At 41.9% G+C, this 15,920-nt stretch overlaps 1 protein-coding gene across 1 annotated transcript in view; it reads left to right on the plus strand.

Moving 5' to 3' along the window:
* Positions 1-15,920, plus strand: part of LOC122558088 (fibrillin-2-like) — a 339,601-nt gene that overhangs the window by 75,011 nt on the left and 248,670 nt on the right. The window contains exon 6 of the mRNA XM_087994253.1: positions 10,938-11,135. Within this exon, the coding sequence (XP_087850379.1) occupies positions 10,938-11,135 (198 nt within the window). The remainder of the gene's footprint in view (positions 1-10,937; positions 11,136-15,920) is intronic.

The following is a 15,920-nucleotide window of genomic DNA, read 5'->3' on the forward strand; positions in this document are numbered from 1 at the left end:
CTCCAAGACCCTGACAGTAAAGTGAGTGTCAGCCTTCCTTTCTGGGCCCTGTGCTCGGTGAGAACAGAAGTAAATAATTGCTCAGTTGTTTAGTAACATGGAACCCAGTTCCAGTTTGTGCTTTCCTTGAATGTGAATGCCTCACTTTTGGATCAGGAATAATCTTTCAGATGTGGCACTGCTCCACCTTTAAAGTTGCTGTTAGCATCAAACTGGTTTGTGTAAATGTTAGTCAGGTCATAGATAGCCTGGATCTGACAGATTTGTCACCTTGTGGGTCTGAAATATAAACCAATCTATGTATGCTGGTGGACCAGTAATAGTTATTCAGTTAAAACCAGGGAAATAGTTTCAGGTGTCCATATAAGAGAGTTGTAACAACATTTAAGATGGATTATACTAATACATGAAGTGCCATAAACAGAATATTGTGAGTCAATTTTATAACCCCCCACCACAATAACCCCCCACCTGCATCCATTTATCACCTTTCCAGCTACCTTCCCTCCAACTCCACCCCCAGCCCCAATTGATCTCTCAGCCCCCTCCCCCCCAACCCCCACATTCCTGATGCATAGAATGAAACATTGATTCTCCTGCTCCTCGGACGCTGCCTGACCGGCTGTGCTTTTCCAGCACCACACCTTTCGACTCTGACTCTCCAGCACCTGCAGTCCTCACTTTCTCCTTGTTGTTCCAAAGTCAAGCAGCTGAAGATGAAGCAAACAGCCTGCTATGATTGCTTTGAACATCCATCCTACTTCTAGCAGTGTGTCAATGGGATATTCTTTGGGTTTGTCTAGAAGTGGCTTCTGGAGGATTAATAGGTGGATAGGCATTGGCCAGTTCCATGAGCCTTTTGACTCAGTTACCTTCAGTGAATTCACATTTGGTATCCTTTCACTAACCCATGCTTACAAATTGGTTAATTGTTTCATCTGAATGTTACCAATTTAACATAAAAGTCAACCCTGTGTATCCTGCTGTTGTCTCAAACTTTAAGTTGATCTTTTAAAACTAGAAAAGATTATCTGAATCATTGTGGTCATCATGAGAAATATCTGTGGAATTGATTCTATTTAATGCTTTATTTCCCAGAGTAGTAGAAGATTGTCTGCATGGCTTTCTTCAGCAGCTATTCTGTGGCAACTCTGAAATGAGAATTGATTCTTTCTTTAAATAACTAAACCTCTGACAGTATGACGAGGATTGTCAGTCCATGCTCAGATGTTTGTTTACCATCTTTACTGTTCAGCTTTTTGTTCCTTAAAAATGCTGCTATACAAATGATCTGTGTTGCACTGTATAGTCTTTTTGCTGTTTGCTTTTGTTTTCTATAGTTTTTCTTTTAGTTTTATTTTTGCTGGTTTAAAATGATGCTGCTTCAGCAGCTGCAGCTTTTTATAAAAAAAACGAAGAGGTGACTCTTTATAACATTTGTGCCAAAAGAGAGATCAGAGATACATCATGTGCATCTTTTATTTTACTGTTTTCATGCCATTTTCAAAATGAAAAGGCAGAATTAACTGATTTGGAGATGCCGGTGTTGGACTGGGGTGTACAATGTTAAAAATCACACAACACCAGGTTATAGTCCAACAGGTTTAATTGGAAGCACTAGCTTCTAATCAGGTGGTTGATGAACATAAATTTAAGGTGAAGGGTGGAAGGTATAGGGGGGATGTCAGGGGTAGGTTCTTTACCCAGAGAGTGGTGGGGGAATGGAATGCGCTGCCTGTGGGAGTGGCAGAGTCAGAATCATTGGCGACCTTTAAGCGGCAATTGGATAGGTACATGGATGGGTGCTTAAGCTAGGGCAAATGTTCGGCACAACATCGTGGGCTGAAGGGCCTGTTCTGTATTGTTCTATGTTCTATGTTCTCTATGAAGGATTAACTGAGATCTGGACACAGGCAGCGATTGAATAATATATCAAACATTTTTCTGGCCCTTTTGCCTGGACTATGACTTGAGATTATTTTGCCATGTTGGAGCTGACCTGGGCCTGTAGGAAAACTGAAGTGAACAGACAGTCACCTCTCTTCTTTTGAAAGGGAGACATTGTACTGACAAAAGTGCTCCCCCTCAATTGAAGACTTGAGATCTTGTTGAGATAGATGTCTTGCAGATTGTTAACAACACCAATTATTTACCTCATGAAAAGATCCGAGACAGATGTATAGTCTGTGTTTACCGATGACTTGGAGCAAATATACAGCAATAGGCAGTGAAACAACAATAATAGCAGTACTAGCCCTTAAAGGTGAAATGGGTACCTTTTATACGGTAATGTTATGTTCAGAGATATCATCGGACTGTCTCAAAGATTGACTCTCTGGTCTGGAATCTGTGCAACAATATAACACTGACTCCTATTGGAAATAATGTCCCTGCTAATCCTGTTTTCTGCTACATGGCCCTGTCATGAATTTGGCTTCCTTTGAAATTGAGGCAAATCCGATGGGCAATATATAACAAGTGACTACACTACTACCCATTTTGTACTGAAGTTAAATTTTAACTCTTGGTATATTTGAAATGATTTGCTAAGGTATGTTTTTGTCTATTTGCAATTGTTTGAAAAGGTGATGTAAACATAAAGCGAGAACTATTTAATACTCTGGACAGCCATTTTCTTGAAAATAAAACAAAAGAAGCTGTTAGAACTTAAGTACATATTTAGGGGCTGGTGGTTGTATAAACACAAGAAGTGACACTGAGTTCATGATCATGCTAACTTCCATTATTCATTAACAATAAACATCTTTGTGTTTGGTCTTGCTTTCCAACAGTTGGTATGTTAATAAAACAGAATTGTGATGAGTAAACAGTGGAGACTTTCCTACATTTGTCTCTGGATTGAGTGCACTGTTTGGAGATGTTGACAGATTGCAGGGCATGCCTGTAGAAGGACCTGGACAGATTGCAGGGCATGCCTGTAGAAGAACCTGCCTGATTTTGCTTCATAACTGGGAATTGGAAAATACTGCAGGGCCCTTATAGATGTGCAATCTGACCCAACTGATTTGCTGATATTACTGCAGCAAATAATGTTTCTGGGTCCAGACACACTGAAATGTCCCCTCATCTGGTACCTTTTGTTATAACCAAGGTTGTTTTCGATTGGTTGCAGATCTGATGGTATATTTTATGAAGTTAATAATGACAGTCCTTCCGACGGTAATGTGGACAGCTTTCTACCTTCTGCACAGCTGTGTTTCTTTGTCTTTGATGGGATTCACTTTCTTGCCCAAATAATAACAACAATATCATTGATTTCACTTGGAAAAACAGTAGACCATTTCCTTGGAGTTACAGGACATCTGCATAAGACTTCAGTGGGAATTAGCTAAAAAAAAAAACATATGCAAAGATGGTTTATCCAAATGACTTAGTTAACTTTTTCATAAAGACACAGTAAAAAAGTGAAGTTTAGACATGCTTTTTGTACTGTCCCTCTTTGTTCAGCTTCAAATATAATAGCCTGCGGTGTGCAAGCATGAGTGAGTGTGTCTGTGTGTGTCTGTGTGTGCGTGGGATGGTGATATATGTCTGTGTGTGTCTGTCTGTCTATGTGTAGGATGGTGGTATGTGTGTGTGCGTGTGGGATGGCAGTATGTGTCTGTGTCTGTGTGAGATGGTGGTGTGTGTGACTGTGTTTATGTGCGTGTATGTGTCTGTGTGTGTCTCAGTGTGTCGGTGTGTGTGTATCTGTGTCTCTATGTATGTGTGTGAGTGTGTGTGATGGTGGTAGGTGTCTGTATGTGTGTGTGGGATGGTGGTGTGTGTGGCTGTGTTTGTGTGTCGCTGAATGTGTGTGTCACTGCGTGTGTGGCTATGTATGTGTGTCAGTGTGTGTGTGTCACTGTGTGTGCATCTGTGTCTCTGTATGTCTGTGTGTGTGTGAGTGAGTGAGTGGTATTTAAAACTCAATTTGTGGACGGCGAAGAGGGTTACTTCAGAGTACAACAGGATCTTGTCAGATGGGCCATCGGGCCAAGGAGGAGCAGATGGAATTTAATTTAGATAGATGTGAGGTACTGGTAGTGTGGATGAGCAGAGGGATCTTGGTGTCCATGTATACAGATCTCTGAAAGTTGCCACCCAGGTAAATAGTGCGGTGAGGAAGGCATATGGCGTACTGGCTTTTATTGGTAGAGGAATTGAGTTCCGGAGTCCTGAGGTCATGATGCAGTTGTATAAGACTCTGGTGCGGCCGCATCTGGAATATTGTGTGCAGTTTTGGTCGCCATACTATAGGAAGGATGTGGAGGCACTGGAACGGGTGCAGAGGAGGTTTACCAGGATGTTGCCTGGTATGGAAGGAAGATCGTATGAGGAAAGACTGAGACACTTGGGGCTGTTTTCATTAGAGAAAAGAAGGTTTAGGGGTGACTTGATTGAGGTGTACAAGATGATTAGGGGGTTAGATAGGGTTGACAGTGTGAACCTTTTCCCGCGTATGGAGTCGGGTATTACAAGGGGGCATAGCTTTAAGTTAAGGGGGGGTAGATATAGGACTGAAGTTAGGGGTAGGTTCTTCACTCAGTGAGTCGTAAGTTCATGGAATGCCCTGCCAGTAGCAGTGGTGGACTCTCCCTCTTTATGGGCATTTAAGCGGGCATTGGATAGGTATATGGAGGATAGTGGGTTAGTATAGGTTAGGTGGGCTTGGATCGGCGCAACATCGAGGGCCAAAGGGCCTGTACTGCGCTGTATTCTTCTATGTTCTATGTTCTATGTACTGCATTTTGTAAAAACAAATCAGAGAATGACTTATGCACTTAATGGTAAGGTCCTGGAGAGTGTTGCTGAAAAAGAGATTTTGGAGTGTAGGTTCATAGCTCCTTGAAAGTGGAGTCTCAAGTAGATAGGGTTGTGAAGAAGGTATTTGGTATGCTTTCCTTTAAGGTATTGAGTACAGGAATTGGGAGGTAATGTTACAGTTGTACAAGACATTGGTTAGGCCACTTTTGGAATATTGTGTGCAGTTCTGATCTCCCTCCTTTGGAAGTATGTTGTGAAACTTGAAAGGGTTCAGAAACGATTTGCAAGGATATTGCCAGAGTTGGAGGATTTCAGCTAAAGGGAGAGGCTGAACAGGCTGGGGTTGTTTTCCCTGGAGCGTTGGAGGCTGAGGGGTGACCTTATAGAGGCATGGATAGTGTAAATAGACAAGGTCTTTTCCTTGGGTTGGGGGACACCAGAACTAAAGGGCATAAATTTAGTGTGACAAGGGAAAGATTTAAAAGGGAGTTAAGGGGTAACTTTTTCATGCAGAGGGTGGTGCATGTATGGAATGAGCTGCCAGAGGATGTGGTGGATGCTGGTAAAATTACAACATTTAAAAGGCATCTGGATGGGTAAATGAATAGGAAGACTTTAGAGGGATATGGGCCAGGTGCTGGCAAGTGGGACTAGACTTATATAAGATATTTCATTGGCATGTATCAAAGGGTCTGTTTCTGTGCTGTACATCTGTATGACTCTGACAATTTTCCAATAATCTTAATTAAGCGATATGAACAGCTTCAGTCAAGTGAAAATTGACTCTTTAAAAATGTTGATCAAATTTAAATGCAGCAAAAAGACTGCACTCTATAGCTCATGGAGTCTGTAATACAGGAGGAGAGTGACAACAGTGATAAACACCTTGCAAATTCTATATGAGGGAACCTTCTCCTATTTAAGTTCAACTCTATTCACGGCTCATAAACCTTTCCTAATCCCGATGCTGATGTGTCTGATCCAGACACTATTGTCTTCTGGAAAATCCAGCAAGTGGCATTTCACATTTTATCACCAAGGATCATAGTATTCAATTCATTGGATTTGAGCATCATAGTTCAAACTTTTGCTGCAATGATTGACATCAATGTGGTCTGTTCACAAAATAAAGAGACAATTTTCCAGGAAATGTGGTTGTTATGCACAACAGGTATTTGTTTAAAAGCTAACGCAAAGGTGAACACAGGCAGATAGCACTTGAAGAAGGAATTGTAAGGTGGGGCCAAAGTTAGGAAGAAAGCACTGAAGTTTCAGTCAAGGTTACTGTGAATGTATGACTGTAGAGTGTGATAAATAAGACAGGTGAGTTACAGGTGGAAATAGAATAAGAGACCTTGGTCAAAGAAGGGCATAACTGGATGTTAAATATGCTGGCATTCATGGTGTTCATTAAAGAAAGATAGGAATGGAAGGATTGGGGGAAGTGTTGGTTAAAGGACACATGGCAGTGTTGGACCAAGTTGACCCAGAGTGAACACATTGCCAAGTCAGAGAGTCATTGAGATGTACAGCATGGAAACAGACCCTTCAGTCCAACTCGTCCATGTCGACCAGATAGTCCAACCTAACCTAGTTCCATTTGCCAGCAATTGGCCCATAGCCCTCTAAAACCTTCCTAAATATATACCCATCTAGATGCCTTTTAAATGTTGCAATTATACCAGCCTCCACCACTTCCTCTGGCAGCTCATTCCATACATGTACCACTCTCTGTGTGAAAAAGTTGCCCCTTAGGTCCCTTTCATATCTTTCCCTTCTCATCCTAAACCTATGCCCTCTAGTTCTGGATCCCCCTACCCCAGAGAAAAGACCTTGTCTATTTACCCAATCCATGTGCCTTATGATTTTATAAACCTCTGTAAGGTCACCCCTCAGCCTTTGAAACTCCAGGGAAAACAGCCCCAGCCTATTCAGCCTCTCCCTATAGCTCAGATCCTCCAACCCTGGCAACATCCTAGTAAATCTTCTCTGAACCCTTTCAAGTTTCACAACGCCCTACACATCTTTAGACTGTGAGAGGAAACCAGAGCACCAGGAGGAAAAGCACGCAGACATGGGAAGAATGTGCAAATTCCACACAGACGCAGTCACCCGAGAAGGTATCAAACCCAGGTCCCTTATGCTGTGAGGCAGCAGTGCTAACCCTGAGCCACTGTGCCAGCCTACATCATCTACACTGACCCTGCAAAGCAGGACTGAGGGAGCACTGCATTGTTGACGATACTACCATCTCACGCCAATGTGAAAGATACCGTTTGGTGCAGTTTTGAAGAAAAGTGGCAAAACCTCCTCATGATACGGTGACTGACATTTATATCTTGGCCAACACCGAAAACATTATCTCATCATTATTTCACTGCTCCCACGTTATAACTGTAACTATCTGTCAAAAAGTGCCTCAATGGGCTATAACATGCTTTGGGGCTTCCCAAGGCCATGAAACATGCGATGTAAACACAATTCTCTCTTGAAATCCTCTGCCACCTCCCCCTTTCTGTGGCTTCTCTTGTCATCAGAACCCTGTCTTTCCCACCTCTTCTGTGCCAGGGTCAGCGCTCAGCAGAGTTGATTCCAACATGAATAAATGGACAAGCCCAGGTCACAAAGGGCTTTCCAAATGGAGGCTGGAGCAGTTCTGCAGTTGAACACAGGATGGAATTGTTACACATGGTGATTGCTTGCATTCACTTGTTACAATTCCTAACACTTGAAATGGACAAAGAATCTGGACAAAGGCTGGATGGAGATTGATAGAGGTTGGCTCCTGTTGTGATGTCACCAGTTTAACTGGACCTTATTTACCATTCTAACCTCAAACGCTCAGATTTTAACCAGACTGAAATAATAAGCAAACTTCTGTGTTTGGCAGCGGGTGCTGAGGGTCAGATTTAATTAAAAGTAAACAGTTTATGAGGGCTTTGATTCTTTCTCTGTTATTAAATGTTTAACAGTGACCGTCTTTATAGTTACTAGGTCTCAGGACTGAAAATCTTTGTGTTATTTAAGGACCCCACTGATCATGAACACTAGTTGGTATATTTTTCTCCTCAGTTTCTCTTGAGTTCCTAGTTCATTTATGGAGAGGTACCTTTGCCCACCTCAGTGCCTGCACTCCATACGATGCTCTCTGGACCAGCCTCACACCTTGCACTGTCTTGCAACCTTGGTCAAAAGAATAAATCCTGCTGCTCTAGCCCTGACTCGCACCCTCCTTTTTACCCAACACACCTGAGCTCACTCATCTACTTGGATTCCACTCCAATATTTGGTGTTGATCTTGTTATTTCTAACTCCTTCCAGGTTTTCCCCTGCCCCTATTTCTGTAACTGCCTGCAGCCCCGCTAAAGATAGAGTCATACTGAAGTACAGCACACAAACAGACCCTTCATCCAACTAGTCCATGCTGACCAGATATCCGAAATTAATCCAGTCCCATTTGCCAGCACCCGGCCCACATCCCTCCGATACACCCTCCCCCGCCCACTCATGCACCCAGATGTCCTCCAGATGCTGCAAGTGTGTGTTTGCAGTTCAAGCAACTTTGCATCCAAGTTGAGGAGCTCGAGTCTGAGCTGGAGTGATTCTGCCACGTTAGGGAGGAATGAAAAGTTACCTGGATATTTGGCTGCAGGAGATGGCCACACCACTGCAATCAATGAGTTTGGATTGGGTCTGTTATCAGGGACAGGAGTGTGTGACTGCAGGTGAGGCAGGCACAGCACAGTGTCAATGCACAGGTTGCCATTTAGTTAGCAGGAAGCAAAAGGAATGTAGTTGTTGTAGGAGACAGTATAACTTTGGGGATGGGTTATGTTCTTGGTAGCTATGAGTGTTAGGGCTAAGGACATCTCCTCAGGGTTGAAGAGGAACTTGGGAGTGGGAAGGGAGAGATCTTGTTGTTGTCATCCAGATTGGTACTAGTGACACTGATAGGACTAGAAAGGAAGATCTGCTGAAGGAAGATCTGCTGAAATATTTTGAATTAAATTAAAAATGCAGGAACTCAAGGTAATAATCCCTGTATTACCAACTGAGCAATGGCAAACTGGTTTGGGTTAGTATAGTCAAGGTGTGAAATGTGTGGCAGAAAAATAGGTATCAGTGGACTGGCTTTCAGTTGAAACACTAGTACTGAGGTAGAGGAAGCTGTTCCAGTTGGATGGGCTTTACCTGAGCCAGGCTGCAACCAGAAAATCAAATAAAGTAGAGCTGTAGTTAGAATGTTAATCTAATTAGAGGGTGAAGGATTCAGGAGAGGGAACACATAGTCTTAAAAAGGAAAAGTAACAGCAGTATTGCAGGGCAGCTATTTAGATAATAATATCCAAAGTGGGACAGGAAGGGACAGAGTATACAAACATAAAACAAAAATGACTACAGACAAAGGGGGAAAATGACAAAAGATAAAAAAAAATCATGGCTCTAAATGTATATAGTATTCAGAATAAGATACAAGAGCATAATTCTGGTTAGCAGATATGATCATACAGCTAATACGGAGACTTGGTTACCAGTTGTCAAAACTGGCAGCTAAATACTCAGGGTTAGGTGCAGCAGGTGACTTTTCAAAGGGATGGAAAGGAAGTAAAGGATATTGGGATAGGATTGTTAATATAGGATGGAATAGTGCACTAGCTAAAAAGATTCCCGGAGTGAAAGATGAAGAATCCATATGAGTTAGAAACAACAAAGGGCAAGAAAACTCCAAAGTGAGACACATAAATAGGTGGGAAGGCAAGTGGTGAAGATGATAAGAGTATAGAGAGGGATATTGGATTGGTTAAGTTAATGAGCAAAAACTTTAAAGATGGAATATTGTATGGCAAAATATGAGGAAGAGTAGAGAAGCTGTATATGGTTAATTTTGAGAAAGACACCAGAAAGCTGCAAGGGAATTTTGTGCATGAATCACAGAAAACTTGCGTGCAAATTCAGTGGGTAATGGGATAGCAAATGGAATGTTGACCTTCATTTGAAAAGAAATAGTGAATCAAAATAAGGAACTTTTGATACAAGTATACAGGTCAAAGTGGGAATTTTTGTTAATGACTGCAAACTGTTCAGCACCATTCCCACTTCCTCAGGTACTGAAGCAGACTGCACCCAAATCGACTAAGACCTGGACCATAGGGAAGCTTGGGCTGATAAGTAGCAAGTGAGATTCACAATGTAAGTGCCAGAGAATGAGAATCTCCAACAAGGGAGAATCAAACCTTCGTCCCTTGATATTCAATGCCACCATCAACACTGAAAGCCCCACCACCTGTATCCTGGGATTTACCATTGACTAGATACTGATTTGCAACAGGCATATTAGTCTGGGAGCTATATGACTGGGTTACAGGCTGGAAATCTTGATCAATTCACTTCCTGAGTTACAGGTGTATGGTTCCATTCCAATTGAAAAGGAGGCATTGTTAGACCTTCTTCTTCACAATGAGATGGGTCAAAAGGATCAAAGATCAATGGTAGAATATTTATTTTTCAGTGATCGTTGTACAATATGCTTTAGGGAGACTATAGAGAAGGACAGTCAGATAGAGAATAACTAGAGGAAATCCACTGTCAGTGCCCAGTGAATGGGTCTATGCTGAATAACTTGGAGTCAAAGGTTGGCAGGAGATACAAGAGCTGAACAAGATGCTATCTTTGAAGAAGAGAAGCTTTGCACATAGCCAATGCATATTGCCTCAAAAGGAAGGTTAGGCTAAACAAAGTAGAGCTCCCGAGATGACAGAAGAGATAGAAATTGAAATATAAAAGAAAAAGGGTGCTTATGAGAGATGGTAGGTAGAAAATACAACTGAGAACCTAGCTGAGGGTTCAGAGGGAAGGTGAAAAAGCAAATAAAAGAAACAGAGGGAGAATGAAAAGAGATGAGCAGCTAACAGGGAAGGGAATCCCCAAGCTGTTTTTAGAAATAGTAAAAGGCTGATATGTGAGAGCGAAGCATATGTCGGGTTATGAGAGGAGGATGGGAGAGTGACACTGAGTAATCTGCTGATTGGGAAAACTGATGATAACAGATGCATTGAATGGCTCTTGTGATTATGTTTTTATCCTAAACAAGAAAGTCAGGACTGTGATCAAATGGATTGAGTGTGTGTTTATGACCTAATGACATGACTTCCTGTTTTTCTCAATGGCAGATTACCGAACTGGCCCTTGCTTCACCCAAGTGAATAATGAGATGTGCCAGGGTCAGATCAGTGGCATTGTTTGCACCAAAGCACTTTGCTGTGCTACAGTTGGCCGAGCGTGGGGTCATCCCTGTGAAATCTGCCCAGCTCAACCTCACCCCTGTCGCCGTGGTTTCATTCCGAATATCCGCTCTGGTGCTTGCCAAGGTAAGTTTTACACAACAATCAAATATATAGTTATTTTAGGTATTTATATATCACATCCACATTTCTTTTATCATTAAAAAACTAAAGCAGTGTAGTTGTATTTATCCTGTTTATTGTAATGCAATGAATTACCTTGGATTATTCTAGATTTTCAACCATCTAGGATATCACCACTTAATATTTTGACAAGTGACATATTTGTCTCCTTTATGGCTCAATGTTAAAGATGAATATGACCCTGAATTGGACTGTATTAGAATGGCAGAGCATGGAATATGTCTCATTACACAAGTTCAGAGAAGAAACCTTTGTTAGAAATATTCTGACAAAACGTCATCAGCCAAAGTGTTAACCTCTCTATTTTTCTCTTCAAATGTTGATGAACACACAGAGTATTTGCAGAAATTTCTATTCTCATCCATTGAAAGGCTGCTTTGTAATGTTAAGATTTGATTAGAAATTCAAGTGCAACAAAAGATGCCTGGGAGCAGAAGCCCTGTACATGCTTCATCTGGGAGTAAAGGCTACAGCAGAAGAGAACACCCATTCCATTATAAACAAATTACAAATGTTGAATTAGTTTGAATTTAATTAGGAGCTTGAAGTGATTTAATTTGAAATTCATTTCTGTCAGGAAGCAATCATATGTTTTACTTCATCATAGTCTACTTGCCCATGATATCATTCCCAGCTAACATTTTATATAGATAACCTACTCTGGTAATTCTACTCCATAGCCAGCTGTAACGGATCTCCCTCACAATATCCTGCCTCTGTAAGAGAAATAAGCTTTCATTTGGAAAGCTCCAACACAGCAGTTTCAGCAGAAAGATAATGGAAATGTAGTGTCTCATTCTGATACAGAACATAGAACATTTTAGAGCTCTGGCATTCAGCACTGATATGTCATTCTTCAGAATTCCAGATCTGGGAATATTAGTATTGATTAACCATAATACCATTGTAGGTGAAAGTAAGGACTGCAGATGTTGGAGATTAGAGTCGAGAGTGTAGTGCTGAAAAAGCACAACACGTCAGGTAACATCCGAGGAGCAGGAGAATTGACGTTTCGGGCAAAAGCCCTTCATCAGGACTTCCTGCTCCTCGGATGGTGCCTGACCTGCTGTGCTTTTCCAACTTTAATACCTTTGTGACTAATGATTTACCAAAGAGTTGGTGAACAGCTGTTATTCTGAACGACAAATAAGCTGAATAATGTCTCAAGTCATTTAAATAAAAACAGGAAGGTTCTGCAGAAGAGTCATTTAAGACTCAAAAAGGTAACTCTGTTTCTCTCTCATGAGATGCTGCCAGACCAGCTGAATTTCTCCAGCAATTTCTGCTTTTATTTCAGAATTCCAGCATCTGCAGTATTTTGCTTTTACTCCTCAATTATTTGCATGACTAGAAATGACAACAAGCCACAGCGTTTGATAATTGATGATGGATGATTCACTTTTCTGAGACAGAGTAGCTTTCTAACAAGATGTGGAGTGTTGCCCACCTATTCCAAACACTTTCCTTCAGAAAATCCTTTTGGTCAATTGAATCAACTGATCTCAGATTGCTTATTTCTACAGTTTGGTGATCAGATGCAAATGTCTTTCTAATTCCACAAAAGACAAGAGTATCTTAAATTTGTGTTAGTTTTATCTTCACACTCAAAATTCTGAGAAAACTAACCAATCTGGCAAAAGATTTTATTTTGAAATTTCTTCCTAAATTATATTTTCATAAAGAGTTAACCCTGGCCTAATGCCTTTGCTTGTATAATACGCACTTTATACTGTGGAACTTCACGAAGAGATTTTTTTAAAAATGTTAATGACACTTAAGGTCCTACTTATAAATCCCTCTGTATCTATTGGAAACCTTACCTTATGACCTCAATGACAAATGGTCTTTCTACACCATTTGTACCAATGTATATCCCAAGGTTTGTCTCATTGCATTCCCCCAAAGAATTTTACACCCACTTGCTGGTGGGCTTTCCCTGGCATCAGGGGTGCAGCATGCAGGGGGCAGCACGGTGGCTCAGTGGTTAGCACTGCTGCCTCACAGCACCAGGGACCCGGGTTTGATTTCGGCCTCGGGCAACTGTCCGTGTGGAGTTTGCACATTCTCCCCATGTCTGCGTGGGTTTCCTCCAGGTACTCCAGTTTCTTCCCACAGTCCAAGGATATGCAGGCTAGGTGAATTGGCCATGCTAAATTGCCCGTGGTGTTCAGGGATATGTAGGTTAGGTGAGATGGTCTGGTGTAAATATAGGGTAGGGGAATACTCTTCGGAGGGTCGGTGTGGACTTGTTGGGCCAAAGGGCCTGTTTCCACATTGTAGGGATTCCAAATATAGATACAAGTAACAAAGAACAGTATAGCACAGGAAAGGCCCTTCAGCCCACCAAGCCTGTCCTGATATATGACACCTTTCTAAACAAAAGCCTTTTGCCTCTACATAGTCCATATCTATTTCCTTCCTATTCATGTATTTGTCAAGATGCCTTTTAAACATTGCTATTATATCCGCCTGCACCACCTCCTCTGGCAGCACATTCCAGGCACTTACCACCCTCCGGGTAAAAACCTGCCTCTCACCTCTTCTTTAAACTTACCCCTTTTTGCCTGAAACCTATTAATTTCATTTCTATCCTAGGGAAAAAAAACTCCAACTACCCCATTGGCCTCTCATAATTTTGTAAATCTCTATCAGGTCTCCCCTCATCTTCCAATATAAATGTGAAAACAAACTGAGTTTGTGCAATCCTTCTTCATAGCTAATACCCTCCAACCAGGCAACATCCTGGGAAACGTTCTCATTACCGTCTCCAAAGCATCCACAGTCTTCTGAGAGTGTGGCAAGCAGAACTGTATGTAGTATTCCAAATGTGGCCTTACTTACGTTCTATGCAGCTGCATATAATTTCAAATTTTTATACTCACTGCTCCAGCTGATGAAGGCAAGCATGCCATACGCCTCTGGAACACCCTGCCCACTTATGTTGCCATTTGCAGGGAACTGTGGAGCTGAATGCCTCGATCCCTCTGTATATTAATGCATTTCAGGGTTTTGCCATTTACTGCGTACTTCCCTCCTGCATTAGACCTTCGAAAAGGCAACACAGATCTCCAGTTTACTGCTACTCTCTGTCTTCTATAACTAAGCCAGTTCTGTATCCATCTTCTAACTCCTTGGAATCCCATGTGCCTTCACTTTTTGTATCAGCCTGCCATTAGGAACCTTGTCAAAGGCCTTGCTAAAGTCTGTGTAGACAACATCCATTGCCCTGCCCTTGTCAAGCATCTTTGTCACTTTTTCAAAAAACTCAATTAAAGTTAGACACAACCTTCCCTGAACCAAGCCATACTGCCTACCACTAATGAATTCATATTTTTCCAAATGTGAGTAAATTCTGTCCCTAAGAATATTCTCCAATAATTTCCCTACTACTGATATAAGGGTCACCGGCCTGTAATTTCCTGGCTTATCCCTGTTGTCCTTCTTCAACAAGGGAACAATATTGACGATTCTCCAGTCCTCTGGGATCTCCTCCTTGACCAACGGTGATATAAAAATTTCATACAAGATCCAGCAATTTCCTCCTTTACCTCCCTCAGCATTCTGGGATAGATCCCATCAGGTCCTGGAGATTAGTCCACCTTAGTGTGTTTCAAAACACCCAACACTGCAGGTAGATAGGATAGTGAAGAAGGCGTTTGGTATGCTTTCCTTTATTGGTCAGAGCATTGAGTATAAGAGTTGGGAGGTCATGTTGTGGCTGTACAGGACATTGGTTAGGCCACTTTTGGAATGTTGCGTGAAATTCTGGTCCCCTTCCTATCAGAAGGATGTTGTGAAACTTGAAAGGGTTTGGAAGAGATTGACAAGGATGTGTCCAGGGTTAGAGAGTTTGAGGTACAGGGAGAGGCTGAATAGGCTGGGGCTGTTTTCCCTGGAGCATCGGAGGCTGAGGGGTGACCTTATATATGTTTTTAAAATCATGAGGGGCATGGATAGAATAAATAGACAAAGTATTTTCCTTGGGGTCGGGGAGTCCAGAACTAGAGGGCATAGGTTTCGGGTGAGAGTGAAAGATATAAATGGGGGCTAAGGGGCAACTTTTTCACACAGAGGGTGGTGAGTGTATGGAATGAGCTGCCAGAGGAAGTGGTCGACACTGGTACAGTTACAGCATTTAAAAGATAGCTGGATGGGTACATGAATAGGAAGGGTTTAGAGGGATATGGGCCATGTGCTGGCAAATGGGATTGAATTAGGTTAGGATATCTGGTTGGCGTGGACAAGTTGGACCGAAAGGTCTGTTTCTGTACTGTACATCTTTATGACTCTATGACCTTCTTTATATTAACAAGCCACAGACTTTCAATGTATTTCTCCTGACACTCACCATGCACCATGTCTTTCTCTTTTGTGAATACTACTGCAAATTATTCATTAAGGACCTTACTCACTTCCTCCAGCTCCACACGTAAATTTGCTCCTTTGACCTTGAGTAGACCTATCCTTTCCCTAGCTATCCTCTTGCTCCTTATAGGAGAAAGTGAGGTCTGCAGATGCTGGAGATCAGAGCTGGAAATGTGTTGCTGGAAAAGCGCAGCAGGTCAGGCAGCATCCAGGGAACAGGAGAATCGACGTTTCGGGCATAAGCCCTTCTTCAGGAAGCCCTTCTTGCTCCTTATATACTTATAAAACACCTCAGGATTTTCCTTGGTCTTATTTGCCAAGGTCATTTCATGGTGCCTTTCAGCCTCCCAACCCCTTGTTTAA

This window comes from Chiloscyllium plagiosum, unplaced genomic scaffold (genome assembly GCF_037043375.1).
Source record: "Chiloscyllium plagiosum isolate Xiang-an unplaced genomic scaffold, Cpla_swu_hap1 HiC_scaffold_2, whole genome shotgun sequence".
Lineage (NCBI taxonomy): Eukaryota > Metazoa > Chordata > Chondrichthyes > Orectolobiformes > Hemiscylliidae > Chiloscyllium > Chiloscyllium plagiosum.